The sequence below is a fragment of the Taudactylus pleione genome, unplaced genomic scaffold (genome assembly GCF_031769625.1).
Source record: "Taudactylus pleione unplaced genomic scaffold, aTauple2 ptg000006l, whole genome shotgun sequence".
Taxonomy (NCBI): Eukaryota; Metazoa; Chordata; class Amphibia; order Anura; family Myobatrachidae; genus Taudactylus; species Taudactylus pleione.
The window spans coordinates 24,595,487-24,623,384 of NW_028284409.1; the positions used below are offsets into that span (position 1 = coordinate 24,595,487).

The 27,898-nt window shown below is 44.7% G+C and overlaps 1 protein-coding gene across 3 annotated transcripts in view; it reads left to right on the plus strand.

Moving 5' to 3' along the window:
* SASH1 (SAM and SH3 domain containing 1) overlaps positions 1 to 27,898 on the plus strand; it is a 272,900-nt gene that overhangs the window by 167,169 nt on the left and 77,833 nt on the right. For all 3 annotated transcript variants that reach the window (XM_088455529.1, XM_088455389.1, XM_088455448.1), the window contains exons 6-8: positions 7,153 to 7,239; positions 15,443 to 15,555; positions 18,713 to 18,814. In XM_088455529.1, coding sequence (XP_088311655.1) covers positions 7,153 to 7,239; positions 15,443 to 15,555; positions 18,713 to 18,814 — 302 coding nt within the window. The remainder of the gene's footprint in view (positions 1 to 7,152; positions 7,240 to 15,442; positions 15,556 to 18,712; positions 18,815 to 27,898) is intronic.

Sequence of the window (27,898 nt, forward strand, 5' to 3'; positions counted from 1 at the left end):
GTAAAAAGTTCTTTAGAGATTTTTGCAAATGTCATTAAAAAAAACAACTAAGAAATCACATGTACATAAGTATTCACAGCCTTTGCTCAATGCTTTGTTGATGCACCTTTGAATGGACATTATTTTTGGACTTTTAGGTTAATTATTTTGTTTTAGAATTATGATGATGTAGCACTTTTTTGCACCCTTTTTTTCAACATATATATCTACAGTACAGTGCAAAAGATGTTAATAGTTTATTTTTATCAATTAACAAAATGCAAAGTGAATGAACAGAAGAGAAATCTAAATCAAATCAATATTTGGTGTGACCACCTTTTTGCCTTCAAAACAGCATCAATTCTTCTAGGTACACTTGCACACAGTTTTTGAAGGAATTCTGGAGGGAGGTTGTCCCAAACATCTTGGAGAACTAACCACAGATATTCTGTGAATGTAAGCTTGCTCAAATCCTTCGGTCTCTTCATGTAATCCCAGACAGACTCGATGATGTTGAGATCAGGGCTCTGTAGGGGCCTTATTATCACTTTTAGGACTCCTTGTTGTTCTTTACGCTGAGGATAGTTCTTAATGACTGACTGTATCTTAGGGGTCATTGTCCTGCTGCAGAATAAATTTGGAGCCAATCAGACGCATCCCTGATGGTATTGCATAATAAATAAGTACCTGCCTGTATTTCTCAGCATTGAGGACACCATTAATCCTGACCAAATCCCCAACTCCATGTGCTGAAATGCAGCCCCATACTTGCAAGGAACCTCCACCATGCTTCACTGTTGCCTGCAAACACTCAGTATTGTACCACTCTCCAGACCTTCGGCGAACAAACTGCTTTCTGTTACAGCCAAATATTGAAAATTTTGACTCCTCAGTCCAGAGCACCTGCTGCCATTTTTCTGCACCCCAGTTCCTATGTTTTTTTGCATAGTTGAGTTGCTTGGCCTTGTCTCTACGTCGAAGGTATGACTCTTGGCCGCAATTCTTCCATGAAGACCACTGGATCTCTGCTAATTTTGAGCTGATGGCACTGCTGGACTTCTTCCGATTAAGGGAAGTAAGCATGATGTTTCTTTCATCTGATGCACTAAGGGCCCGATTCAGAGCCGGACGCTCTTTCAGAGTGCTCGCTCTGAATCAGTGCCCTCCCTCTCTTTTTTTAGAGCGGCCTCCTGGCCGCTCGCATAGCTGTGGGTGACCACCCACAGCTATAGCGAGCGGCCAAAAAGATGGTCACGATGGTCAAGACCATCGCGACCATCGAGCTTGCGACGAGACCCTTGTGGTAGGGTCTCGTCTGCCGTAAGCCCTGGAGTGCTTTTGGCTGTTTCAGAGCCAAAAGCACTCCCACTGACATAATTTGTGATGTCAGTGGGGCCGGCCCCAGACGGTAGGCGTTCCAATGGGAACGCCTCCGTCTGGGCAGCAACGCCCCCGGCACGCCCACCAAAGGGGGTGTGCTGTCACTCAACATCGACAGCACGCCCCCTTTGTAGCGAGACCCATAGTGACGGCTTGCCCGTCGCTATGCGGGTCTCGCACATGCGCACGACGGAGCCGGCTCCCTCGTGCGCATGCACACTTGGCCAACATCGACCCGCTTGCGAGCGCTCAGCTTCAGGCCCTAAGTTTCCTTGGCTGTCCACTGCGTCTACGGTCCTCAACGTTGCCTGTTTCTATGTGCTTCTTCAAAAGAGCTTGAACAGCACAACTTGAAACCCCAGTCTGCTTTGAAATCTTTGCCTGGGAGAGACTTTGCTGATGCAGTATAGCTACCTTGTGTCTTGTTGCTGTGCTCAGTCTTGCCATGGTGTATAACCAGTGATATGGAACGGTCTTCCACAACCTCACATTTTTAGCAGAGTTTGGCTGTTCCTCACCCAGTTTTAAGCCTCCTTCTGTGTCTAAAGGACAGCAGCTGAAATTCATAGCCAACTTGTATGGTGATAACGACATGTCACGGAAACAAGTTTGGGTTTGGTGCACTGCCTTTGATAATGGCAGGACAGATGTTAAAGATTAGCAGCAATCCAACCTGGTGAAAGCACGTCCAGCACAGAAGAAGAAGCAAGGAAGGTGATTCGAAGCCGACTGTGAAATTCAGCTAGCCGTTATGTTATGGCTTCAGGCGCGTGCGTGACACTAATTTCTTTTATACTGGGATAGATGCTTTCAATAAATAGACCTATATCATGCTAAGTTGCAATGATATTAAATTGATAGTTTTCTTTTTTAAATGTAAATGCTATCCTCCCCCAACCAGCCCCAACAGTTTTATTCGCACTCACATTTAATAAATAGCCCTTCTTCTCATGAAAATTAGCCCAGTATTACCTACCCTCCCGAATTTCGCGGGAGTCTCCTGAATTAGGGTGGGAGTTCCCGCCACCCCGCAAAGTAGGCTGCATCCTCCGCATTCACAAAGCCCTGCATAAAAATCCGGACTGCGCATGCACAAGTCCGGAGGTAAAGGGGGCGGGGCCTGAGCTTAGGGCGCAGGGGGTACTCACCGGGTGCAGGGAGTCAGGAGTGTGGCTGCTACTGGCCCGGAGGTCTCCTGGGCACGCCTTCCCCTGCACACAGACTGCTGCTGGGAGAGACTAATGCTCCCAGCATTCCCTGGCCAGCCAGTGATAACCGAGGGGGGAGGAACCAACGCCGGAGGACAGGCAGTGGATTAGAGATGGGCAGAACGAATCACTGCACTGAGTTGAGCCATAAGGCTCAACTCAGTGAAGTGTCTCGAGACAGTGTCTCGAGACATGGCTCTTTAGAGCTGTAGGAAGCAGAGGTGCCAGCGACTCTGAGTGAGTCGCTGACAGCTCCGCCCCCCGCAGCCCAGCACTGCAGCTCAGGGTTCTGCACTGACTCTCCTCCTGAGTCAGTGCACTCCCCCGAGCCCTGGCTGTAGCAGCGAGACTCAGAGTGAGTCGCTGACAGCTCCGCCCCCTACACTGCTGATCCATCCGACCTAATCACGCTTCTGCACACTGACTCAGTACAGAAATATGATCAGGTTGGATCAGCAGTGTAGGGGGCGGAGCTGCCACTGACTCAGGCTCCCACTGGCAGAGAGGCTAGGGAGGTGGGTGTCTCGACACACCAAACAGTGAGTGACTCGAATCATTCACTCATCTGAATGATTCGGGTCAGTGTGTTGAGACACTCGCTCACTAGCCATCTCTACAGTGGACACTGAAGACAGACCGAGGAGCTGCCTGAGACTGTCAGTGTTAGCGCTCATTGCAGCTCCTGCCAGATCTATTCATGTCAGTGCCGTGGGGGAGGGAGATCTATTACGGTGTGTGTGTGTGTGAGACTGTAATGTGTGTTTGGGAATCTATTCAAGTGATGTGTGTGTGGGGGGAATCTATTCATGCAAGTGTGTGAGACTGTGTGTGTGAATCTATCCATGTAAGTGTATGTGTGCAGTGGTGTAACTAGGGTATTTGGAGCCCAGGGCAAATTTGAAAAGGGACACTCCACCCCCCACCTCCCCGATGTGCGCAAAAAAATGGGCGTGGTCACTTAAAAATGGGGCGTGTCAACATGACACACCGCTTTATTTTCAAACTGAACATTCCTATCTATATGTACCTTAACCCAAGTAGTACCCCTTATACAGTACCCCCAGTATGCAGTTGTGGTCCCTCTTATGCAGGCCCATAGTAGTGCCCCTTATACAGTATCCCCAGTAGTGGGCCCCCTTATACAGCCCCCAATTAGTTCCCCTTACTCAGTACCCCCAGTAGTGGCCCCCCAAATGCAGTGCCCCACGTAGTCTTCCCCCTTATGCAGTGCCCCCAGTAGCAGTCCCCACAATCCAGTGCGCCCAGTAGCGGTATCCCCTTATGCAGTGCCCTTTATATGGTGCCCCCAGTAGTAGTCCCCCCCCCCTATGCAGTGCCCTTTATATAGTGCCCCCAGCAGTAGTCCACCCCCCATGCAGTTTTCCCAGTAGTGGTCCCCTTATGCAGGCACCCTGTAGAGATTCCCCCCTATCCATTGCCCCCTGTAGTGCCCTTCTTATTATTGCCCCCAGTAGTGGTCCCCCGAGTGCAGTGCCTCTAGTAGAAGGCCCCTTTTATAATGCCCCCAGTGGTAGTCCCCCCCCCCAAGTAGTAGTCCCCAGTAGAGTAGCCCCCCCCCCAGTAGAGGTTCTCCCAATGGCGCCCCAGTAGTAGCCACCCCTCCCTCAGTAGAGGTCCCCCCCAGTAGTAGCCACCCCCCTCCCCCATTGTGCAGATAGGTTAAAAAATATATATATATATATATATATAAATATATATATATATACTTACCTGAATCTCTGCTCCTGGTCCTGCTCGCAATCCCGCTCCCGCCCGCGCTCAGCATTATGGGACAGACGTCATGACGTCAGTCCCATTACCCACTGCAGGAGCCGGACGGAAGTCCAGCTCTTGCAGTGGGTGCTGCAGCAGTCAATGAGAGTCTATCTGACTCTCATTGGCTGCTGTTTAACACACGCATCGCCGCCAGCGCTGGCGGCGATGCGTGTGTTATGCACAGCCTGAGCCCGCCTCCTAACGCTATTGGGCAAGTGCTCAGGGGGAGGGAACGGGCTCAGGTGTGAAGCACAGGACCGGCGCTGGAAGCCTAGCGCCGGTCCTGTGTAAATGTGTAGCACTGACCGCACTCACTGCGGTCGGCGCTCCACTGGCTAACTAGGGCGGGCGGGCCGGTACCATGGCCAGCGGCGCGCCGCCGGTCCAACGGCGCCCAGGGCACACACCCCGCTCGCTCTGCCCTAGTTACGCCACTGTATGTGTGTGACTGTGTGTGTGTGGGAATCTATTCATGTAAGTGTGTGTGTGAGACTGTGTGTGTGTATGGGAATCTATTGTAAGTGTGTGTGTGAGCTTATAGGAATATATACGCCCATAGGTGGAACTAGACATGCCCTTTGGGTGGAGCAGACCATGCCCCCACAACGGCTCCCCGCGCTATGCGCAGCGCATTCTACACCCATCTACCATCTCCCTCAAAGTCATTTTCAAAAGTAGGCAAGTATGACTTAGCCCAGTGTCAAATTAATAGCACCAAGCTACAGTCCAAAACTAGATAAACACCACTGAGACCCTACTATAAAATACATTTCCACCACGTCAAGTAAATAGGCCCGCCCAATGTCTGTAAATATTTGGGGGGGGCATGCAATGGCCTGGCTGTGATATATACTATCATATAGAGGACACTGCATTGTAACAGGCTTTCCTGCCGTTCAGACAGAGTGCAGCTGTAGGAGTAAAGGTGCCATTTTCCCCTGAAACTTTGTTTGCTAAACTTCCTGTTGATATCAGTCTGTTATTTCTCTCTCACTAATTTATCATGTATTGCATTCATATGTTTTCGACTTTATACAGAGTTTTACACATTTCCCTACACAGACTGCCACTATCCGTACTTTGCACAGATTTGCTGAAGGGATTTAGCAAAGAGCAGCCACAGTAATTTTAATAAATAGTGGATAAATAATGTTTTGGATGATGAACGTTGCAATCACAAAAAGTTAACTCATTAATTATATTGATCCCCTTATCCAGTCATGACCATCATATAATCTATTACAATTTTAAGGAGGCATGAAAAATATAATGGCCACAATGTGATCACTGTGAAGACCAGACACAGTTCCATTGGGACTTGATTGCTATTTATAATAATACATAACACATTTTTGTGTTAAGTGACAATATTAAAGTGCAACCTTGCTTTTGTTGCTGTAACCTGTGAGCAGTGGACTTTCACCTGTCACTACTTGTTTTGTGGTCTCTGTAGCTGCTATGAATCAGTGACCAGGGCCGAAACTAGGACTTTTGTCACCCGGGGCAAGACAGTAATTTGGAGCCCTCCCTCTCAGGTGATGATGTTTAAAATGTCTTCGGGAGCAAGTTTTAATGCACACTCACACATGATATGATATCGACCATGAAAATGTAAAGTTTGAGGAAGCTACAGTTTTAAGCAGTATGATATGCATGTGGTTGCATGAAAAATTGAGAATGGAACGACTTATTGCAATTTACAAAGGTGAACACTAATCATATTGTGTAGGACAAAACTATAGGGAACACCGACCAGCCTAATGTTATATATTTAGCATATTGTTTTCTACCTTATAAGCACCTTCTTTAGCAAATATTACTATACTAGTTTTGAGGACCTTTCACTTGCCAAGGCAGTGGGCATTAGCTTGTGCCCAGAAGTTTTTTCTCCCCTCCTCTCTTCTGCCGTCTTGCCATCTCGCTCCCCCTTGTCCTGTCTTATCCCTACCACCCCGTATTTTTCTCTACCAGCCGCCTCTCTTTCCCTTCATGTGCCCAGCACCGCCTGCCTGTCCCTGCAGTCCTCACCTCATGGCAGCTCAGCTCTCGCTGAACAGATCACACAGCCAGGAGCGGAGCAGCCGCTATCCAGCCCTGTATCACCCCCGCCCGGTGATTCACCGGATCCCGCGGTCCGCCATGACAGTTACTCCAGTGCAGCGCAGTCAATAGTGCTGCACTCTCCACTTCAATGAGGCCGGTGCAGCCCTCATTCGGCGCCGCCCCCAAGCCACCACGGGGGCTGCAGAGACTCTAGATATGCCGGTGCATTCGAGGCCCCACATCACCCGCTCACATCCCGCATATCACCTTCGTGCTGCTGAGGAAGAGCCACCAATAGCCCTCAGCGCGCTCATCATCCTGGTCACGGCAGTGGCCGTCATGCCGCTCTGTCTGTGTCCTGCGCACACTGCACTGCTTCCTTGTCTGGAGAGACTTTCATCTCATCACCCCCTCAGATCCGGCACCCGGTGCACATGCACCCTTAGCCCCCCCTAGTTGCGGCCCTGCAGTGACCAGTATATGAAGATGATAGGAAAAAAAATAAGGCCCCTCCCCTCTTCATCTGATAGGTGAACAGCTCCCAATTATAATTACCAAATCTGTTATTTCTTATAATTGCTATTTATGGAGAAGACCTGTGTTTTAGAAGGAATAATGTACTCCCCTCCAATAAATTACTAAGGATATTAGATGTAACGATGACATCCATCACCTTTATAATAGCACTTGAAATGTGGGCCCGTGCCTTCGTGCAATCTACAATATGGAATACTGCTTATAATGATTTATATTTTGGTTACTTTAGGAAAAATTGACTGGAAGAAGAAAAATAAGCATTTTTGGCAGAATTTCCGCAAGAGTCAAAAGGGAATAATGCGACAATCTTCAAAAGGTAGTTAAACCTGTATTTTAATTTAAATATTGTTTTTGTTATTCTACTTCAAGCAGCTTCTCCAAAGGTGTTCGCAAACTAAACAATGCAAGCAGAAAGCCACTATCCCACAATCCCATTACCAAAACTCTCCTGTATGGCAGTGATGCCTGGCGTTAGGGTGCGATCTGATATCATCGGGGTGTTTGGCATGATGTCATTGGTAGTGTTTACACATTATCATAAAACACAACAGCCACAAGAACATTTGGGTTTATCGTTTGACATCTTTGCTTCAGACTGAAATGAGCCATTTTGAAGCAGATGAGGGACAAGGGGTCCAAGAGATTGGCTGTTTCAAAGTGGGATCCTTGCGCACACATTTTCTCTGGAACAGCATTTTACATTTGTCTGATAGTTCTCTTGAATGGGATGTAGTTACTATGCCTGCAGTCGGGATGCCGACTCTCGAAATCCCGGCATGGAATCCCCTATGCTGGCCAGAAGACTGGCGCCGGAATCCCGACAGTAGTGGAGATGCCAACGCCGTAATCCCGACAGCCGGCATTCTGGTCTTAGCTGTGCGTGGGGGGGAGGCTTAGGTTTAGGTGTCACGGGGGGTGGTTAAGGATAGGCTACAGGTGGGAGGTTAGGGTTAGGCACCCCAGGGGGGGGGTGGGTTAGGGTTAGGCACTAAGGGGGGAGGGTTAGGTTTAGGCACTAACGGGGAGGGTAGGATGGGGGGAGGGGGTTAGGATTAGAATACAGCAACAGAGGGTTATGGGGACAGGATGTAGTTATCAGACCGGCAGACGGCATGCCACCGGTCTGAATCCCGACACTGAAAGTCAGACACGGGACTTAAGATAGGCGTTGAAATACTGACGCCTATATTAATCCCGACGCCGAAATCCAGAAGGACGGCAGCTCGAACGAGGTTAAGTTCAGTGCACCCTTATCGTTAGCCGCTGAGGGGGAGTGTTAGGTTTAGGCAGTGCAGAGGGGTTAGGTTTTGGTGCGGGTGAGGAGAGTTAGGGATACCAACCATCGGGATGCCGTTGTCGGTATTTTGACAGGAGGCATCCTTACAGCCGGCATTACATACCGATTCTAAGTGGGCAAGGGGGGAGAGTTACCATACTTACTGGACCCCTGTTGGGATACCGAGCATTGGGATGCCGGTATTTCATACCCAACCCCTCTTGAATATCTGTGCTTAATATATGGCACCATTTATGTTTTAGGGACTTAAATTTGTAGTAGTTTTATTGGAATGCAGTTACTATGTCGACATTCAACATGTTGACAGTCATAATGTTAACACCAGAATGATGTCAATATTGTTGAAATGTCAACATGTCAACTTCTGCATAATGTTAATATGTGAAATGTTGACATTAGGGTTAGGCTGGGTAAGGGCATCTTGGGGTTATGCTGCGAGAGGAGGGTTAGGGATCGGGGTTAGTGTATTCACTACCTGAACTGCTGGATCTATATAACATCACCGAGCATCACCTGACACCGCTGGACCCAGAAGACACCGCTGCACCACCAAAAGTAAGTGATCGTCGGATGCCATGACCCATTGTTTTGTCAACATTCTAAGCATATCAACATTTCATCAGTGCTGACAACATTAGGACCATGTCGACTATACATACCGAACCCATTTTCTGTATTTGCTATATAGCAAATATTGTAATAAAAACATGCAATGAGCTTGTCTGCATTAATTTTGTTGAGACATTTAGAAAATGTGCTTAGGCATCAATACAACTGTAACTAAGCACCCTGGTGTGTGTTGCTGACCCAAACAATGCAGTAAGAGATCTTTTAGGGGGAGTGTGCATGTTTGATCACACAGTTTCATGTCTTCTTTTCGATACAGATCAGACAAAGGCAAATGCATGGGGAATTATCAGTGCATTCGCTTTAGGCTAGTTGTTCAGTGACAGAGAGGGTCTGTTTCTGATGCTTGTTGTATGTGGGGTTATACCAGACAAGTTTGGTGATGCAATTCTAAGAGACAGAGCAGATGGGGAGAAGTAGACAATGCAGCCCTTTATTCTGTACAGTATCCCAGTAGGCCCTCAGAGTAAAATCCTGCCCATCCACACAATGAAATAATGTCCTATTATTGAGATGCTGGAGCTGTGTCTTCACTGCTTCCTTTTTCTTTAATCCAGGCAGTTAGTTTTTTTTATTCCTTTTTATGATATTGACTCCATCATGCAGAATTATATTTCTGTTTCAATATCCATTTATTTTGAAAGCTGTATAGTGTTCCCTTTCTGTTTGTAGACAGAAGTGTCTCGCTGGCAGTGCTGAGTATTTTCTCCAGTAGATGGAAGCAGCGCCCAGTAAAATCACTAAGAGCATGTGTCATCTGTAAGCAATGCACAGAGGCTGAGAAAGAGGATAAGTGTGCAATAGAGGAACATCTTATACATTTCTGCAGCTCTTGAGCAAAGCATTCACTTTCTTTAGCTGTCACAGTCTAGCAGATTGTATATCAGTTATGTCTGATGCTGAATTGTTTCAGAACACCAACTGATTTGTTAATTACATATATGCATTTATTATTCTGCTTATCTGTACTCACATACCTGTATTATACTTACTGTTATATGTCACTTATGTTAGGCATTACTGAATCTGTAGTGTCATACAAATAAGTGATGATGGCAACCGCTACATACATACTGTACATACATATTGCTAATTAATTTGTTTGACCCCATGAAACAATTTGGATTTCCATTACTTTGTACACCTTGTCAAACTGCAGCTCACAGTGGGCTAGAACGTGACATTACAGTGGCTGCTGTCAGTATTTCATCAGATCTTGGACATAGAAGCACTGTAACAGTAACACTTACTCACAACGTAACTATATAAGGATAGGCATGCTCATACACTTGTTTATTAAGTCACCCATAGTTTTATTATTTTAAACTCCACTCTTAAGCTTAACTTAACTAATAAATAAGACACAGACAACTGTATAGAAATGGAATTAGGTCACAGCCAAATGTATTTATATCACATTAGAATTGAATTAATTAATTAGTCCTGGTGGCAAATTGGGGTGGAGTTTTTCCACCCCGTGCGCAAGCCATCCTGGGTAGTACCACCTCCCCTTAACTAGCACAGTGCTGCTCCCTCCCTAGGATGAAGACCTGGTTCTCCCCTAAAGTAGTAACCGACTCGCCTCTCTCAAAGGGGGAATGCTAGCCAAGCTCTGCTGCGCTAAATTGAGCCGCCGAGGAGCACTGCTTTCCGCCTGCTGCGTCTGACCTGCTGGAAAAAAAGAACATAATATTTCAACGAATACATATTGGTACAAAACAATCTCTCAATATGGTGGGTGGGTGGGAACACAAACTGGAAAGAGGAAGTTGACTCCTCCCACAGCCTTGATATACCAGTGCCAATAATGATTGGCAACTGACCTCTACCAATTATAAACTATCAACAAAAACCAGCTCTAACTAGTACTGTACCAAATAAAAAAGTGTGCTTACAGCTTCTCAAGCTTGTTCAAGCATTCGAATATTTTAAGTCACCCATAGTTTTATTATTTTAAACACCACTCTTAAGCTTAACTTAACTAATAAATAAGACACAGACAACTGTATAGAATTGGAAAAAAGGTCACAGCCAAATGTATTTCTATCAAATTAGAATTGAATGAATTAGTCCTGGTGGTGAAAAAGCAGTGCTACCTCGGTCTACAGCTCGTAAATAATTGTTTGCTTTACCAAAATGGGGTGGAGTTTTTCCACCCCGTGCGCTAGCCATCCTGGGTAGTACCACCTCCCCTTAACTAGCACAGTGCTGGTCTCTCCCTAGGATGAAGACCTGGTTCTCCCCTAAAGTAGTAACCAACTTGCCTCTCTCAAAGGGGGAATGCTAGCCAAGCTCTGCTGCGCTAAATTGAGCCGCCGAGGAGCACCGCTTTCGCCAACAACGTGGACAAAATTTGGCCATGTAACGCCACCAAAGCAAAACCTAGCCCCATCCAAACTACTCCAACGAAGCCAGGATATCTGAGACAAAAAACTCTAAACCTTCGTTAGTGAGGTGCACTCCATACGGCCTGTATATATGCGCTGCCTCATAGTGAAGACGGGGGTGCTTGATAATACGCCCGTCTAAACCAACCACTAACTTAGACACTGCAGCATACAGCTTTCTCCTAACTCTGTCTAGGGCTGACCCACCTTGGGTGCCCCGCCAAAACCTCCTTGGAATCATTTCAGACCAACAAAGATTAACCTGTGGCTAGCGTTCAGATATCAACCTGAAATCCCGCTTAATGGTGATTATCAGTTCAACTCCTTTACATATGCGAAGGTCATTACCGCCTAAGTGCACGACTAGACATTCAGGGGTCCCCCACTTGCTCCCAAACTGCCAAAGAAGGTCCAAAAGGCCGCTCCACCTAAAACCTCTCAACCCAATCCAACGGACCTTAAAAGGGACTAAGCTGGTGCATTGATGCCTACTAGCCCAGTACACGAAAGAATGCCCAACAATCCACACCCGGCAATCTTTCCTCAAAAATCCTGTGATGGAGAATAATTTAATAACTTAAGCATTAATTAAATGAATAATAAAAACTCTTAATAAAAACTCTAACCAAGAACCAAAAACAGGGGGGAAAACTGAGTTGTTTGGGCGACCCAGATGGAGGTGAACGACACAAAACCTCTTATGACTTTTTGAGGGCAAAAGTGAAAAGAACTCCAATCCCCCCTAGTGGCGGGTAGCATAAGGCACTGGGTTTCCCAGAGAACAAACTCGCAAGGAGCTCAACTATTTCTGTAATTTGTCACCCCTTATATAACCCCTGTAAGCCGAAGACTTCCATCTACCTAATTGCTTGATTGCCTCCGTGGAATAACCTGATGCTGCTGCGCAAGTGGCTGCCCCAATCCTAAACGAATGGGTACCATATTCCTCAATTGGTATGCCCAAAGGTATCCGACATCTGTTGAACACACTAGTAAACTGGAACTTAGATAGAGGGGAAAGATCTTCATGGATAAGCCATTGAGCCTCTTCTTTAGGACGCCGTTGGTTATACTGGTTAGCTAGGGTTACTGGGCAGATGCTCGGCTCAGGATACGAGGGGACAGAAATCCAACGCCCCGCGCTCAGCTGATCTGTTTTTGATTTCTGTATTTTTAACAAAATTAAACTGGCCTTAAACACAACATTACTCATTAGCAACCCTGTGTTGGCTAATTTTTTATTTTCTGCTACTAACTCCCCAACCAGTAAAGCGACAAAAAATGCCAGCGTGAACGACAGACTGAACAAAACAGCTTCAAAAAACCACCCTTAGCTATGCCTGAGACTACCAAAACTAAATCCTTCAACGTACCTACATCTATTGGCCTACATGAATCACCCAAAGTCGCCTGCTCCCTCGCCCAACCTCTCAGCGCTTTTGCAATAATAAATTACTTTGTAGGATCAATCAAACTGTTCATACGTGAAAAATAGGATATGCCAGCCAAAGCGCTTGACATAGAAGCCTTCGAACGCCCACTCTCATGCCTTTGCCATACAAACTCAGACATACTGACATGCAGATCCTTACCCGCCTCCGTCCTCACCAGAAAACCTGCCATTCATTCTGTGAACAACTGCAGTTCGCGATTGGCCACAGACACAGCGAGCCAGATACTGACCCCATTAAATTCTTGAAGGAATCCCAACCAGACCCTTAAGTCCTTCTTCATGTCTACCGAAAGGCAAATCATATGGTGAGCTTTCTTGACGCCCGCGGAAGCTCGCTCCAGCCTGCAACCAAAAAACCTTACCCATAGGAATTACACGACAAGCAAAATTGAGTAAACCTAGCAGTGACTGCAGCTCTTTTAAAGAGATCTTCTTAGCTGAAACAAAACTTAATAACAACTCACTAATCTTCTGCACCTTCTCACAGGGGAGTCTACACAAACCCAAATCAGTGTAATTTTCAATACCCAGATAAGACAACTTGCTAACCGGCCCCTCTGTCTTTTTGTGCGCAATGGGAAATCCCATTGGCCCAAAAAATGCTTGGACTGAAAACAGCTCACTACGAATAGCGCTGTCAGCCGGCTCTATCAAAAGAAAATCGTCAAGGTAATGAGTGACTAGCCAGTACCTGCTTGAATACACCACTGTAAAAAAGAGCTAAAACACTCAAAGGAACAAGAAATAAAACAGCCTATAGGTAGGCACTTGTCTACATAAAATGAACCATCTACCTTAAAACCCATATAATTGAATGACCCAGGATGTAACGGAAGCAACCTGATAGCAGACTGGATATAATTTTTTGCCAACAAAGCCCCTTTCACAAAATCCCGCACAATACCAAGTGCATTCTCGAATGACTGGTAGGTGACACTACAATCGGCTGGATTCAAAGTGTCATTTATAGACCCTCCTTCTGGGTAAGACAAGTGTTGTATCAACCTGAATTTTCCTTGCTCCTTCTTTGGTACCACGCCTAGCGGTGAGATGCAAAGATCATCCTGTGACAACCTCTGGAAAATCCATAGCTGACTTTAAATTTCTTCTAGCCCCAATGAAGACCGGACGAACCAACGGTAAATTTAAACCCTCTTTAAAACCTTGTAACAGGAAGGCCGCTTCCTCCTTTAGAGGATAACGCCTCAACCAACGCTCTAACACCTCAACTTTAATTGGAGACACAGCTTTATTTAGAACCCGTTCGCTGAACCCCCTTTCCTGCTGCGTGACTCCCGGGATGACTGCAGTCCTTTGCTATGTGACTACCCCCACAAAGCATGCAGACGTGCCTGTAGTGGCTGCTAGTCCCTTTGTTACACTGGGCGTTGTTAAATGCCGTTACACTACCTGCTCTTTTAGGACTTTTACCTGTACCCTTCATCTTTTGCACAAAATATTTCATTAGCTTGCGCGGCCTCTCCCCCGAACTTGATGAATCAGAAGAGTCATCCGAATGTGATAACAGTGCAATGAAAGGTACTGCCAAGCTCATCTCACCTGATCCAGACGTTGACGGGATCGCAGTTGCATCCTTGGAGGTAGAAGCTTGTCCCTCATTGTGCGGTGCGCCCACCGCGCTTTGCCACGATGGAATCGATCCTCCGTTACGACATAACCGACAGTCAATGCGGACACCAACGGCTGCACCAAAGAAACCTGTGGGCTTGACACGCTTGCATTAGGCCCCTTAGCTGAAGGTGCGCATATAGTAACGGGCGCCGGTGAGGCGCTCTGCGGCGGGGGGTTTAATGGGGGCTGTGCCAGTGAAGGATGCGCTGGGGTTGGTGGAAGGGGTGGGGCTTGTGGAAGGGGGGCTGGCACACCGGCTGTTGGCCTGAGTGCTGCCCAGGAATAAACTGAACCTGTTGGGGCACAGGGACAAAACTGCCTGGGGCGGACGTGAATTGCTGGTGAAAATGTACCCGCGCCTGTGTGTATGAAGGGGCAAAAAATTGCAGGCCCAGGAATGGGTTTGGGAATGGCTGCTGGCACAACTTTTGATGAAAATAAAGGGAGAAACCAAGCGCAGGAGTGGGGGCGGGGCCAGACCCATATTTCCAACCTGCTGTTTTGCATGTGTGTAAGCTGCAGCAGGTGGGGGGGTCAATACTGGTGCCAGCAACCTGGGCCAAGAGCCCCCCATAAGTACATGTGATTTCTTAGTTTTTTTTTTTTGATTATTACATTTGCAAAAATCTCAAAAAAAACTTTTACACGTTGTCATTATGGGGTATTGTGTGTAGAATTTTAAGGACAAAAAATAATTGATTCCATTTTGGAATGAGGCTGTAACATAACAAAATGTGGAAAAAGTGAAGCGCTGTGAATACTTTCCGGATGCACATGTGTACAGCAGAGCATAACTTCTTTAGTTGTCCTTTATTAGTTTTATCTGATTCCACTGCACTTTTTGGTATTTCCTATTAGGAAATTCCAAGAACTGTTTCTGGAATTGATACATTTCAGTTTTTTTAAATTCAGATACAATGAGGAAGCTTGAATTAATGGTTTTAAATCACTGTCGTACAGAATGAAGAAGGCCTTGGTGTAGAAGGTGGCACTTTTTACGTTATTTTCAGTACCTGGCGGTTACTCAAAGCAACATTGTTCAGGTTCTTATGCCAACAGAAGGCTAGAATATGGTTTCTTTTATACATTTGATTCCTATTATTTGGTGTGTTTTTTTGTCTAGGGGAGGATGTTGGCTATGTGGCCAGTGAGATCACAATGAGTGACGAGGAGCGGATCCAGCTTATGATGATGGTAAAAGAGAAAATGATCACCATTGAGGAGGCACTCGCAAGGGTAGGATTGTGTTCTTACAATAATTATTATTTTTTATTACTTTTTTCTAAATTGAAATGTATGCTTGTAAATGGTCCGATTTTTTTTCAATGTCATGTAAAAATATAGTGCAGCCATCTTTGGACTGAACCATAGAATTAGGCTGGCTTTCTGTGAAGGAGTTACAGCTTTTGAGAACTTTACTGAATCAATAAGTTGGCAAAGGACAAGCAGTAGTTACAGAAGGATTCGAGATATGATTCATAAGTTAAGGCCTTCTTTCCTATTAATTACATCTCTGATTTGATAATACTTTCAGTGTTCTCCCCAGAATTTTTTTCCAGCCGGGTGGCATCCAAAAGTAGCCGAGTGGGGGCCTTCGCAATTATGTGCTGAAAAGGGGTATCTCTCTTACCAATCCAGCCCGACAGGTCTCAGGCGGCTCCCCCACTGGCTCTCAGTCAAAAGTGCCCATTATACAGTGCCCCCTGTAGTTTTCCTTTTTATGCATTGCCCCCTGTAGTTTAACTTTGCCCTTATGCATTGCCCCCTGGCTGAAGTAATGCCCCTATGTAGTGCCCCCAGACTAGTCCCTTATGTAGTGCCCCCAGGCTTAAATAGTTCCCCCAGACTGGCCCCTTATGCAGTGGCCCCACACTGGCCTCTCATGCATTGCCCCCTGGCTGAAGTAATGGCCCTATGTAGTGCTCCCAGACTGGCCCCTTATGCAGTGCTCCCAGACTGGCCCCTTATGCAGTGCCCCCAGGCTGGCCCCTTATGCAGTGCCCCCAGGTTTAATAGTGTCCCTTATGTAGTGCCCCCAGGCTGGCCCCTTATGCAGTGCCCCCAGGTTTAATAGTGTCCCTTATGTAGTGCCCCCAGGCTGGCCCCTTATGCAGTGCTCCCAGGCTGGCCCCTTATGCAGTGCTCCCAGGCTGGCCCCTTATGCAGTGCCCCCAGGTTTAATAGTGTCCCTTATGCAGTGCCCCCAGACTGGTCCTGGCCCCCGGCCCCAGCACTTACCTTTACTTGCTGGACGCTCGCCGTTCCTGCTGCCTCGCGCTGACTGGATCTTACTAGATCCAGCAGGCGCGCGGGCCAGGCTCCTCACGTCGCGGGTGACGTCATGCCGTCACCCGCGCAGTGCATCGCTGGGAACGCTGGCCTCTGAAGCGATCAGAGGCTTCTTTAGCCTCCAGTCACTTCAGAGGCCAGTGTTTCACAGCGGGGGTCGGCGGGGAAAAGTACCAGGCGGCAGGCTGTTTCTGCCGAGCGATGCGCCCGCAGAAAACAGCCTGTGGAGAACACTGACTTTAAATATTTGTCCCCACTATTTCTGTAATTATAGCATTATTGTGATATTACTGATATGTAACCAGTCATAAAAATGTTCTGTTGGGAAATGTATGCTGAAATTACTTTGTACCGTACCTAGAGATTTAAACTCCAAATGATTAAATTATTAACTTATAACATAGTCTTTGTTTTTGAGTGGATGTGTGCATTTGATACAAGGATGTGTTAATTTTTTTTATTCTGCTACACAGTAAACTATAAACTGACTACAGATGTGTCCTCCTTTAACTATTCGCACTTTAGAAAGAGACTGACACATTCTTGTGCCACACTTTTACTTTACTTTTACTTTTTTACTTTTAATATAAGTGGCGGGTCAACCAGCGCATGCGCACTGTATTATCTGCCGTGGTCACTCAGTATTCATACAGTATAAGAAGACTAGTTTGAAATACCTAAAAAAATATATATATATATAACTCGCTTAGTCCATTTGTCCGGAACATTCTTTGAATTTGAACATCTCATAGACTAATTAAGATGTTAATGTGATTCTTTTGCGACGGATTTCAATCGGCAATATATCACAGAGTTTAAAATAAAACTGTGTAAAATTTGATGAAAAAAAAAAATAGACAAAAACCATAATAAATGCTTTGTTATAGCTAACCTGAAAATTACCAGAAAACAGAGCCGGCATAGTGACCCAGGGGAAACGGGATAGGGGTGACCACCGCCGCTTGCTGTTCCCACGCAATACTGGTGGTCTGTGCTTTCACATGGACTCTGCGCCCTAGCCATGTGTGGACACTGTTTATGTTCTGCCAAGCCAATCAGTTCTCCTGATTGGCTAACTTGGCTGCGTAATCAGGGAGGGCGCGCAGATGACACAACACGTGAGGCTGCTGCCATATGGGGGTGCTCTTCCCCCACCTACTTTCTCCAACACGTCGATTCCGGGCTCGAATCTCCAAGCCAATCAGCACCGGGTTTGCGCCTCGAAAGCAACGCCTCTTTTCTCTGCTTTCCACGAGAGCTGCCAGCAGCCGCTGATTGGTGGGAGGCTCAGAGACGGTGAGGCGGAGAAACAGTGCATTATCATTTGTATCTATAGGGGCTCACCTGGCAATGGTCCATGTTGCTTCAGAGTCCATGGCCAAATATATTATCGCACTTACAAATTGGCAAAATGTTACAATAAACAAATCCCTGACAACCATAAAAGGGCGTGGCTTAGCCGGCTATGTTTCACACACTTTTATTACCCGATTCCATCGTATTAACTTATGATCTAGTCATTATCTAGCGAAGCATGTTCCGCACATATATTCTGGGTTCAAATTGGCAAAATGTTTGCCACGGGCATACTAGTGCGTGTGTGTGTGTGTGTGTGTGTGTATATATATATATATATATATATATATATATATATATATATATATAGTGTGTTAAGTGGTCCGAAAGAATCTTAAAGGAGGACATATTTGCAGTTAAAGGATACCCTAAACAATAATGGCAATAAAATTCAATGTGAAGTAAAGGTTTTCTTTGTTGTTATTTTTGACCTATCAGTAGGTGAAGCCATGTAAATTACTACACTTACTAAGTACCTGCCGCTATCTTGCATATAAAAGCATGACAGGCCACGGCTCATAACAATTATTGCTACTTCGGTATTTAAAATGCTCTTTGAATCTTTGCTGGCAAGCCCTGCTTCCTGCTTCTTAACCTCACGTAACAGTGCATCGTAACCTCACTTCTTGGTTTAGCAGTGACAATTTAAAAAATGGAAGAGAATAAATGTATTCTTGCAAATTCTGGTACCCTGTAGCCTGTTGTGCTGTAGCTGCACAGTACTATGCCAATATCTTCGTCTTTTCAGCTGAAGGAATATGAGTCGCAGAATAAGACACCAGGGTCCCAGGATTCAGCAGAATGGGCTGAAGGCTCTTTTCCAGCCTGTGACGAGTCTTCCAATTGTAATGTGAGTGTACTGTTTACATGCATGTACTTTAAAAAATTTGAGCATTATGCATTTTACTGTGACAATGCGTTTTTTCATGTGAGGAGAGTATTGTTCATGTGGGTAATCGCACTAGAGCTAAACTTCAATTGCCAAACAGGAAAATAAATAATTTATTAATTTACTTTTTCAACACATTTTAATCATACTTGCCTACTTTTGAAAAAGTATTTCAGGGAGATTGTGAAAGCAGCACCTATAAGAACGGCGGTAAAGTGGGCGTGTACTGCTACATCTGAGAGGCGTGTCATAAAATTGGTTTACATCTAAATGTAAATGGCCCCAAATAATGGGGGTTAGGTGCAGTCAGGGAGATTACTAGCCTCTTCAGGGAGACAGGGAGATTGCTACTATTTCAGTCTCCCTGACAATCAGTTAGCGTTGGCAAGTATGAGTAATACTAAGAGCAGCATGGGCAAGGTACAGGGAGGGGCAGTAGAATGCTGGTAGCTGATCTTAGTAGTATTTTGGTGTAACAGTGTAAAAGGGGACACCAGCAGGGTGATTACAGTGCCAGCAATGCCTTCTGCAAGATAAGGTGACCCCTAGCATTGGTGGGGAGGGGGGTATAGGGGTTGCAGGAGAGAGCTGGCAGCTGTCCCCAGTATATTTTGCTGTAAAAGTGTAACATGGGCACAAGCAGGATAATAGTCACAGCTGCCACCACTGCCTCCTACTGGGTGAGGTGACCCCTGGTATGTGAGGGAAGGGGTGCTGGCTGTCAGTGGTATCCCGGTGTAGCAGTGTGACATGGGGATAGCAGGCGAATAATTACAGCAAACAGAAAGGACTCCTGCAAGGTGAGGTGACCTCTGGCATAGGGGTGGGGGGGGGGAGGAGAGGCAGTCACACACATATACACACAGTAACACACATACATACTGTTCAGGGCCGGTTCTAGACCTTGTGGAGCTCAGGGCGAGAGTTCCCTTTGGCGCGCCCCCCAAACCCCCCCCCCCCACCCCCCCATCCAGAAAAAAAAACAGTTTGGGAATATGGCACCACCACAGTTTGGCATCCTTCTCCCACAGTAGAAGGTCCTAAGAGCAGTCACTATGCATGGCGGCCTCAGCAGAGCGAAGAATTAGAAATCCATTACCTGCTCAGCGCACAGTAACTCGCCCCAGTGTGAGCCATTGAAGAAATAAGCAGCATTGGCAATGGGACAACAAATACATAAGAGCATACAGATAGCAGTGACAATAGGTGACAGGCCCTCCCTGTACCTGCACTGCCGCCCACTGTCACGCAGGTCTGTCCCCGCAGGTGGCTGTCAGTGGTCCAAAATATTCTTTGTCAGTATCTGTACACCCCGCGCTCCATGCCTCGCCCAGCTGGCTGCCACAGTCTAGTGGAAGCCCGCACCGAGTGACCGAGCCAGGCCGACATTGTAGTGCCCGACGAGAGCAGTGGGATGTGTCTCCCCTGCGCGCTGTGTTGTGGTCGCGGCTGCAGGCCGCGCATGGCATTCTGGGGCTCCCAGAATGCCGCTGGGGGGGTGCTGCACTATGGGAGGAAAGTGGCGGCGCCGCCGCGGTGGTCTCAGGCGGCTGGCAAGTGTGGGTGGACGCCGTCTATTGGACAGCTCGGCTGCGCCTTTAGACTGCAGCGCCCCGGGCAATTGCCCTGCTTGCCCACCCCTAGAACCGCCACTGATACTGTTACACACAAATATACATACATATGTACTGTACAGTCACACACTAGTATATACATACTGTCAACCATGTTTACATATAATTACACACTTATACACTGTGTCTCCCTCCCTTACACTGTGTAGTGTGTACACTGTCTGCAGAGATCCTCTCCTCAGTCCCTCATGCTGCTTGTATGTATGGTGCCATGTAGCTCCGCCCCCTGCCATGTAGCTCCGCCCCCTGCTCTGAGTTCTCCCTCTCTTCAATGTTTAGCTTCTGTCTAAACTGTAAAATCAAAGGCTGGGGGGCCCGATAGCGGGTGGCCTGGAGCAGTTACCCCCTCTACTCCCTCCTTAATTCAGCTGCTATTGCTGCAATATCCTGCTCTCCTGCCGTCCCTCCCCGGTTATCCCTCTGCCCGCAGCGCAGCTCCCATTACAGGGCACACACACACACCCCCTGAGCACTGCTACTTACTATTCCTTACCTTGCTCAGGCAGGGGGGAGAAGGAGAAAACTCCACTGCTGTAGCTGCTGCTTTCCCCGCTGAAGCAGGAGAGAACTCTCATCTCTGCCTGCGCAGTGTCAGTGACACAGGAGGCTCTGCACTCCTGCTTGCTGGGCGAGGCGGCCGACGCACAACCCCGCGGTGCGTGGCCAGCCTATAGTACATGGAAGTAGCTAGTAGTACATACTTCTGTCAGGTCCTGCTCCTGTCACATCCGGACTTGCACTGTGGGGGATGCGGGAGATTTCATTAGTTTTGCAGGGCAGCAGGAGGCTTGTTAAAAAAAAAACTGGAGTCTCCCGCAAGATGCGGGAGGGTTGGCATGTATGATTTTAATGTATTGATCTAAATTGCACAATGACATCTATGTACACACTAAAATTCTCTGTCATGCATCCAATTCACTTGCACAATGTTACAGCAAATTCTATGATTCCCAGAAGCATAAGACATTCAGGGGGAAAAAATGTAATTCACTTTCAGTGCAGTGTACATTTTGGTGAAAGGACTGACTTTAATGGCATGTTATTTAGAAGACTAAGGGGGGAATTCATTTAGCCGCGATAATGTGGTAACTTCGCATGCTAAGTTTTTGCATTGTTCACGTGCAAATTTTGCTTATTGCGTCTATGCGCGCTCCAGATTTTCCTGCGATAAGTGTAGGTGAAAATGGGGAATTCTGCCTGTACCACAAAGAAACGCAAAGAGATATAGGATAACAGTATAGAAGTGTATTAGTGGCCCTAATAAAAGTAGTTGGGGTTCTTAAATTGTGTCAAATGGCTGTTATATGCATATTTCTAAATCATACAAATGATAGAAAGCAGGTGTTTTTTGGCAAGAGAAATATTCTTTTTAAGTTGGGGTGCATAAAATGCCCATAAGTATATATTTGTCTCATTTACATATACTTTGAAGGTTTTTTTTTTTTTTTTTAAACTATACCTCTAACACCCACCTGCAATCTTAAAAACACCTGCCCCATTCATACAGTATGCCCATATACCTGTCTTACATCAATTAACCCATTATCCTGCATTTTTTAACCCCAAACATGACCTGTCATTATTAGCCAAATTAAGTTAATTAAAAAATATTTTTTTTTGCCTAATTAGTCTGTAAGGATGGCGTCCCAATGGTTCTGAATGAAGTCCCGCAATTTTCACATTGAGCTAGGGATTTGCACTAAGTTTTCACCTCCTCAGGAGGTGGTGAAAACATCGCGAAAACTGCATGTCAAAACTCGCACCTGCCAAAACCGCAGCTGATAGGATTGCATGATATGTATACATTTGCATTATAAGCCGTTTTTCACAAAAAAATTGGCTTATCATGGCTAATTGAATTCCCCCCTAAAACTATCATTGGATAATGCCATGGATAGTTTACGGGGATGTGCAGATCACACTGAGGCCCGTATTCAATTTGGAGCGAAAAGCCGTTTTCGCATGTTTTTGGTGAAACTTTTTCGCGGGTGACGTCATTTTTGCCGGTTTTGGTTTTACCCCGTATTCAATTTGAAGGACTTTCCGCCTAGGCGGAAAGTCAATGCAATGTACCAGGCAAAAAAGTTTCAACTATGAATAGCAGGCGGAAAAAAGTGCAGAGTTGGGGTTTCAGGTTGCAACGTTGCGTGAACCTCCGTGCAGCCTTCAGACAGTCCCCCAAAGGTAAACTGTGTCAAAACATTTTTAAAAAACACTTAAGGACCCCCCAAAAATGACTTTGAAAAAGGGGGGGTGCAAAAAAAAAGTTGGGGTGCAAAGTTAACTCTGGGGGTGGGTCCCCAAGTGTTTTTTTGATTGCAGGTGCTTGCAGCAGGTGGATTTTTCACGATTTTTAAAACTACACTTTAGCAAATTTTAAATATGCTGACCCCCATTTTTAAGTAACCCAAATTTGCTGGGAATAGTTATTTTCAGAAAAAAATACTCCTGAATACTATTCTGCACCACGTATTGAAAAACGCTATTTAGCAGCTATTGAGCCCGTTTAAAACTCCAAATACCTTCAGCAAGCTAAATCGGGGGGTATCATAGTGAACCCCCATGTCAGAGCATCTTTTGGGGGGTGTCAGGCTGATTTCCCAAAATCTGACAGGACTTTCCGCCTGTTTGTTTCGCCGGGTGCCGTTTTCACGTACTTTCATATTGAATACGGGGTAAAGCGTGCACGCGCGCGATACTTTTCCGCCTGCCAAACAGGCGAAGTAGGCGGAAAGTCCGGGCCGCGAAAATATATCACGGCTCGGCTCATATTGAATACAGCTCTGAGTTTTAAACCCAACATTTTTTTTACAATTACCATACAGAATAAGGTTTATTAGGTAATGAGTTGTTAAATTACTGATACATTTAGTATTTTCCACTGGAGTATATACTTTCCGTAGGTTAATGGCCTGTCCACCTATAAGGTTGTCACCAATGCTTTTACGGAGATTTGATTCCATAAAAATGTCATATTCAAAAAGGAAGCTAGGTCTTCATATGGTGGAATCAGAGTCCCGAGATTCGCCAAAGGAGAAGTTTCCTAGGACCAGATTCCCACTGTTTTGAAAGGGAGAAATATTATTTCTTTATAAGCCACCAGACAATCTCACTACATATTTGTTGGAATTTTTTATTTTTTATTTTTTTTACATAGCTTTATTTACTACATTGTGTACAGAAACCATATAAAATAAACAAAAAACAAACAGTAAATTGTAGAACAAGAATTACTTTACTGTGCTGAGGCTAACCTCTTTAATATCCCTTTTCCACCAAAAACTCGTCTCCAACCCGGGACACTGAGCATGAGTCGGAGCCGGGTTTTACCCCTTTCACACCGGTGGCCGAACCCAGGTTATTTCCCAGGTGCAGCTGTTTACACCGGACTTGGGTCATCCGGCGTTACAGTGGACGCTTGGAGATGGTGTCATCTCCGAGCGCTACTGAAGCCAGCCAAATCGCTGGTTTGAGGAATGACCTTGGCTATCTGTACACTATTCATTATGCAATAATTCTTTTGGGAATTGAGTGGAATGTGGGAGGGCTTTCTACTCACCCAAAAGTTCAGGAGGGCTCTTCGAAATTCAATAGTAAAAACTGTCTGTGAAGACATACTGTATTAGCTTTGTGTTCACAGTCTGGTTTGCATGATGCAACTCAGGGCCTTTAAGCCCTAGTTTTCATTGAACCATGTTGAGGTTATGGAGAGTGCTCTTTCCCATCAAAAGCTATTCACTAAGCCGTGGAGAAAGATAAGTCCCAGCCAATCAGCTCCTAACTGTCATGTTACAGGCTGTGCTTGAAAATGACTGTTAGGAGCTGATTGGCAGGGATTTATCTTTCTCTACTTTATCTCTCTCCAAGGCTTAGTGAATAGACCCCTTAGCTCCCTAAATGTCCATTCAGCGTGCCTCATCACTTTAGCCTTGACTTTGTTAGCAATTCATTGATTATAAATTCTGGGCTTTTCTTTATGAAGAAACATTAGCTTTTTAAGCTATTTGACACCATCATTAGACTTTTACCAATGATATTCTAAAAATCCTGCATTTAATATGAGAGGAGAGGTTGAGGACAGCCATTATGAGCTGCTTCAGCTTAATTCTGCATGTGACATCTTTCTATCCTTCATCGTGAGCAGAATGGATGTAGCCAATGTACTGATTCTATATGAGACTGCACAAGGCCTATTTTATAACATCATTCTAAGAGCAAGAATATACTGTAACATATGCCAGGCATTCATCAATTAGTTTTTAATAGACTATGGTATTAATACAGGATTAATGAAAACTGACATCTGATTGGTTGCTGACAGCACATTATTGCTAATCAATACATACTTTTAAAGTTATCCAGTACCAACAAATATTCATCCATCTTATCATGGGAAATTTTGTAAGGGACTGGTAGCAGGCAAACTGGCACTCTATTTAGGATATTTCAGTTAATTAAATACATTTACACGGAAAACATTTACTATAGGTTGATTAGTAAGTCAGCCAGACTGTAACATCCTCACTACGGGCTCTATTTACTACAATCCGCATTTGTAATGCAGATTGTAGTGTGATATTACCGACTGAATTCGCATGGCGAATACAGCCTTTTAGAGCAGAGCAGGAGTCCGGTAACCGGGGGAGACCCTGGATAACGCCACCTCCAGGTGGCGTTATTTTCGCAGGGCCTCCCTAGGTTTTTTTTTTCACAATTTATATTTAGTAACTACCAGGCAGATCACATTTCCCATTACAATGATAAGTGATACTTAGGGGTTGGAGTAGAATTTTACGAATTCTACTCCAATTGCCCTATAGTAACTGTAGGTGAAACTAAAATAATGTGAAAAGGGTGTCAAAACACCCTTTTTCACTTTATTTTAGTAAAAATAATGTTAATACATAGAGCCCTAAATCCCTCCAAGCTGAAAATGGAAACTTATCTGTAGCAGTTATTTATCAAACAGAAGAGAACCCTCCTGGTTTCTACTAAAGCATTCCGCTTTGTTTTCATGGATCTGCAGAATTTCAGAGAGTTCAGTACACTGTAACATGTTGCATGAAGTGAAATACTCGTGTATTGCATGGCTTTTGAAAATATAAAAAAAAAAATGCAAAGCAGCTTTTTGGCTCAAAACTGTTTCTCATAAATCTTAAATGTATTTAGCACAGATTTCTATCTTATTTAACCCAATACAGTATCGTAGCTTACCACTAACAAAAGTCATGCCACTACTTATGCTGTGCTGTTTCCATCCAGAGCTAATTATTTTCGTCACCTATTCTACCCTCATATAATAACCATTGAAAATCTTATTGCTTATAATTGCAAATCTTATAATAATGAACCACATTTGTTGCTGCCAAAAATTACCTTTTGTGTTTTATTATATATTTATTTACCAAGTGGAAAGCAACAGTGTACAATACATAATAACCATAGCACCAAACATAGGGAATAGAAAATATATACACAAAATTACAAATTTACCAAGTTCACAAATGAACATATATGAATGAATAATTACATTTTACTTCAACAAATGACATAATCATGTAGAGGGGTGTGGATTGAAAGATAGACAGTAAAAAGATCGACAATATCTAGATAAACACCAGATGTTAGACAGTCAACAGGTCGCCAGGGACAAAAGGTCGATACACTAAAGGTTGACATGGTCAATAATGGTCAACACTTTATTTTATTTTTTTCTAACCCTAATCTTCACCCTAACCCTCCCCTTGGTGCCTAACCCTAACAGTCAGGGTAGGTGCCTGACCCTAACCGTTCGTTCTAGTGTCTAACCCTCCCTCCTGGTGCCTAACCCTAAACGTTAAGGTAAGTGCCTAACCCTAAAAAAACATGTGCCGACCATGTTTTTTGTGTAGACCATTTGTACCTGTCGACCTTCTTTCACATCGACCTTAAATGTGTCGACCTTTTGTCCTCATTGGCCTTCTGTCCCTGTCGACTTATTGACTGTCTAACATCTGGTGTCTGTCTAGACATTGTTGACCTTTTTACTGTCGATCTATAGACCGATCCCCATGTAGAGAGATGCAAATGAGAGAAGTCCCTGCTCACAAGAGCTTATAGTCTAAATATTCTGTATATTTGTCAGCAATGAATGTCAAGTATGACTTTTAATTATACACTGCTCCAAAGAAACTTAATATTGCTTAATAACTGCTCTAGAACCTTTATGATTAAGCGTAGTAAGTCTTACCAAGTAAAGTGTGGGGAAAGTGATAAAGTTGATAAGGATATACTGATCATTAGGTAACAGATGGTACAATCCATTGTGCTTACAAATAAGAGTTTGCTACGTTATTATTCAATAAGTGTAATCCCTATAATATTGTATTGTATTCTTGCTTTCCCACTGCAGCATTTTAACCTAAATTTTCTCAACTAACTGCTTTTATCCTGTCAGATTGTGTTTTTAGATTTCCATATGTGAAAACATGGAATACTGTAATACGACATGGGTTAATTTGATTACTAACCTGTACATGATTAATAAAATTTAGAAAACATAGCCTTTTGGGTTGTTTTCTATTCTCATGGTTAAGCTGGTAGGCATGGATGCTGAGTTCTACAATGTAATGCCGCGGGACCAAAACGTGTTCCTTTAGTCACCCTAATAGTCCAGGTTTTACGGTATCCATGCTTAAGCACAGGTGGCTTAATTAGTACCTCAGCAAAATTGATTTACCCATCTGTGCTCAAGCATGGCTATTCTTAAAACCTGGACTGTTAGGGTCCTTTGAGGACTGAGTTTGGGAGCCACTGATATGTAATGTATTTATGTTGTAACAATCCTGTAGTTCTAGTTTACATTGCGTAATCCAAGGCTGATTGATTGAGGTCATCTTTGTTTAATGTTGGAGCCATGTAGGTTGAGAGAAATAAAGGCTAGAGTCTGGACTCTAATATCCTTGTGGAGGATGGCTTACAGTTTTGGGATCAAGTAGTGGAAATACTGGAAAATATCCCATATACACATTGTGGGATCAGTCATAGTGGCAGGCATTCCAACTGTACATTATTAGTAACCTGGGGGGAAAAAAGTTTACTGTCTGCATTTCTTTGCAAAAAGATGGTCTCCACGATTTTACTTTTAGATGATAATGTTGGAAAGGTCTGTGGATGGCTCTTGGTGAGGAGACAGTAATATTCCAGCTTTCCCCCTGGTTGTACTGTGTTTAGAACTAAAAAATGGTATCGCGTTATGATCAAATCTACTTTATTATAATTTTTGGAAACACTGTTTTGCTAATTTCACATTCATTTTGATTAGATTTATTTATTTTTTGTGTTGCTATTATGTTTGTTATTTTCAATATCCTGTATTTACAATTATGTGATAATTTGTTTGGAGAATTATTGTATAACATTCTGTCCAAAT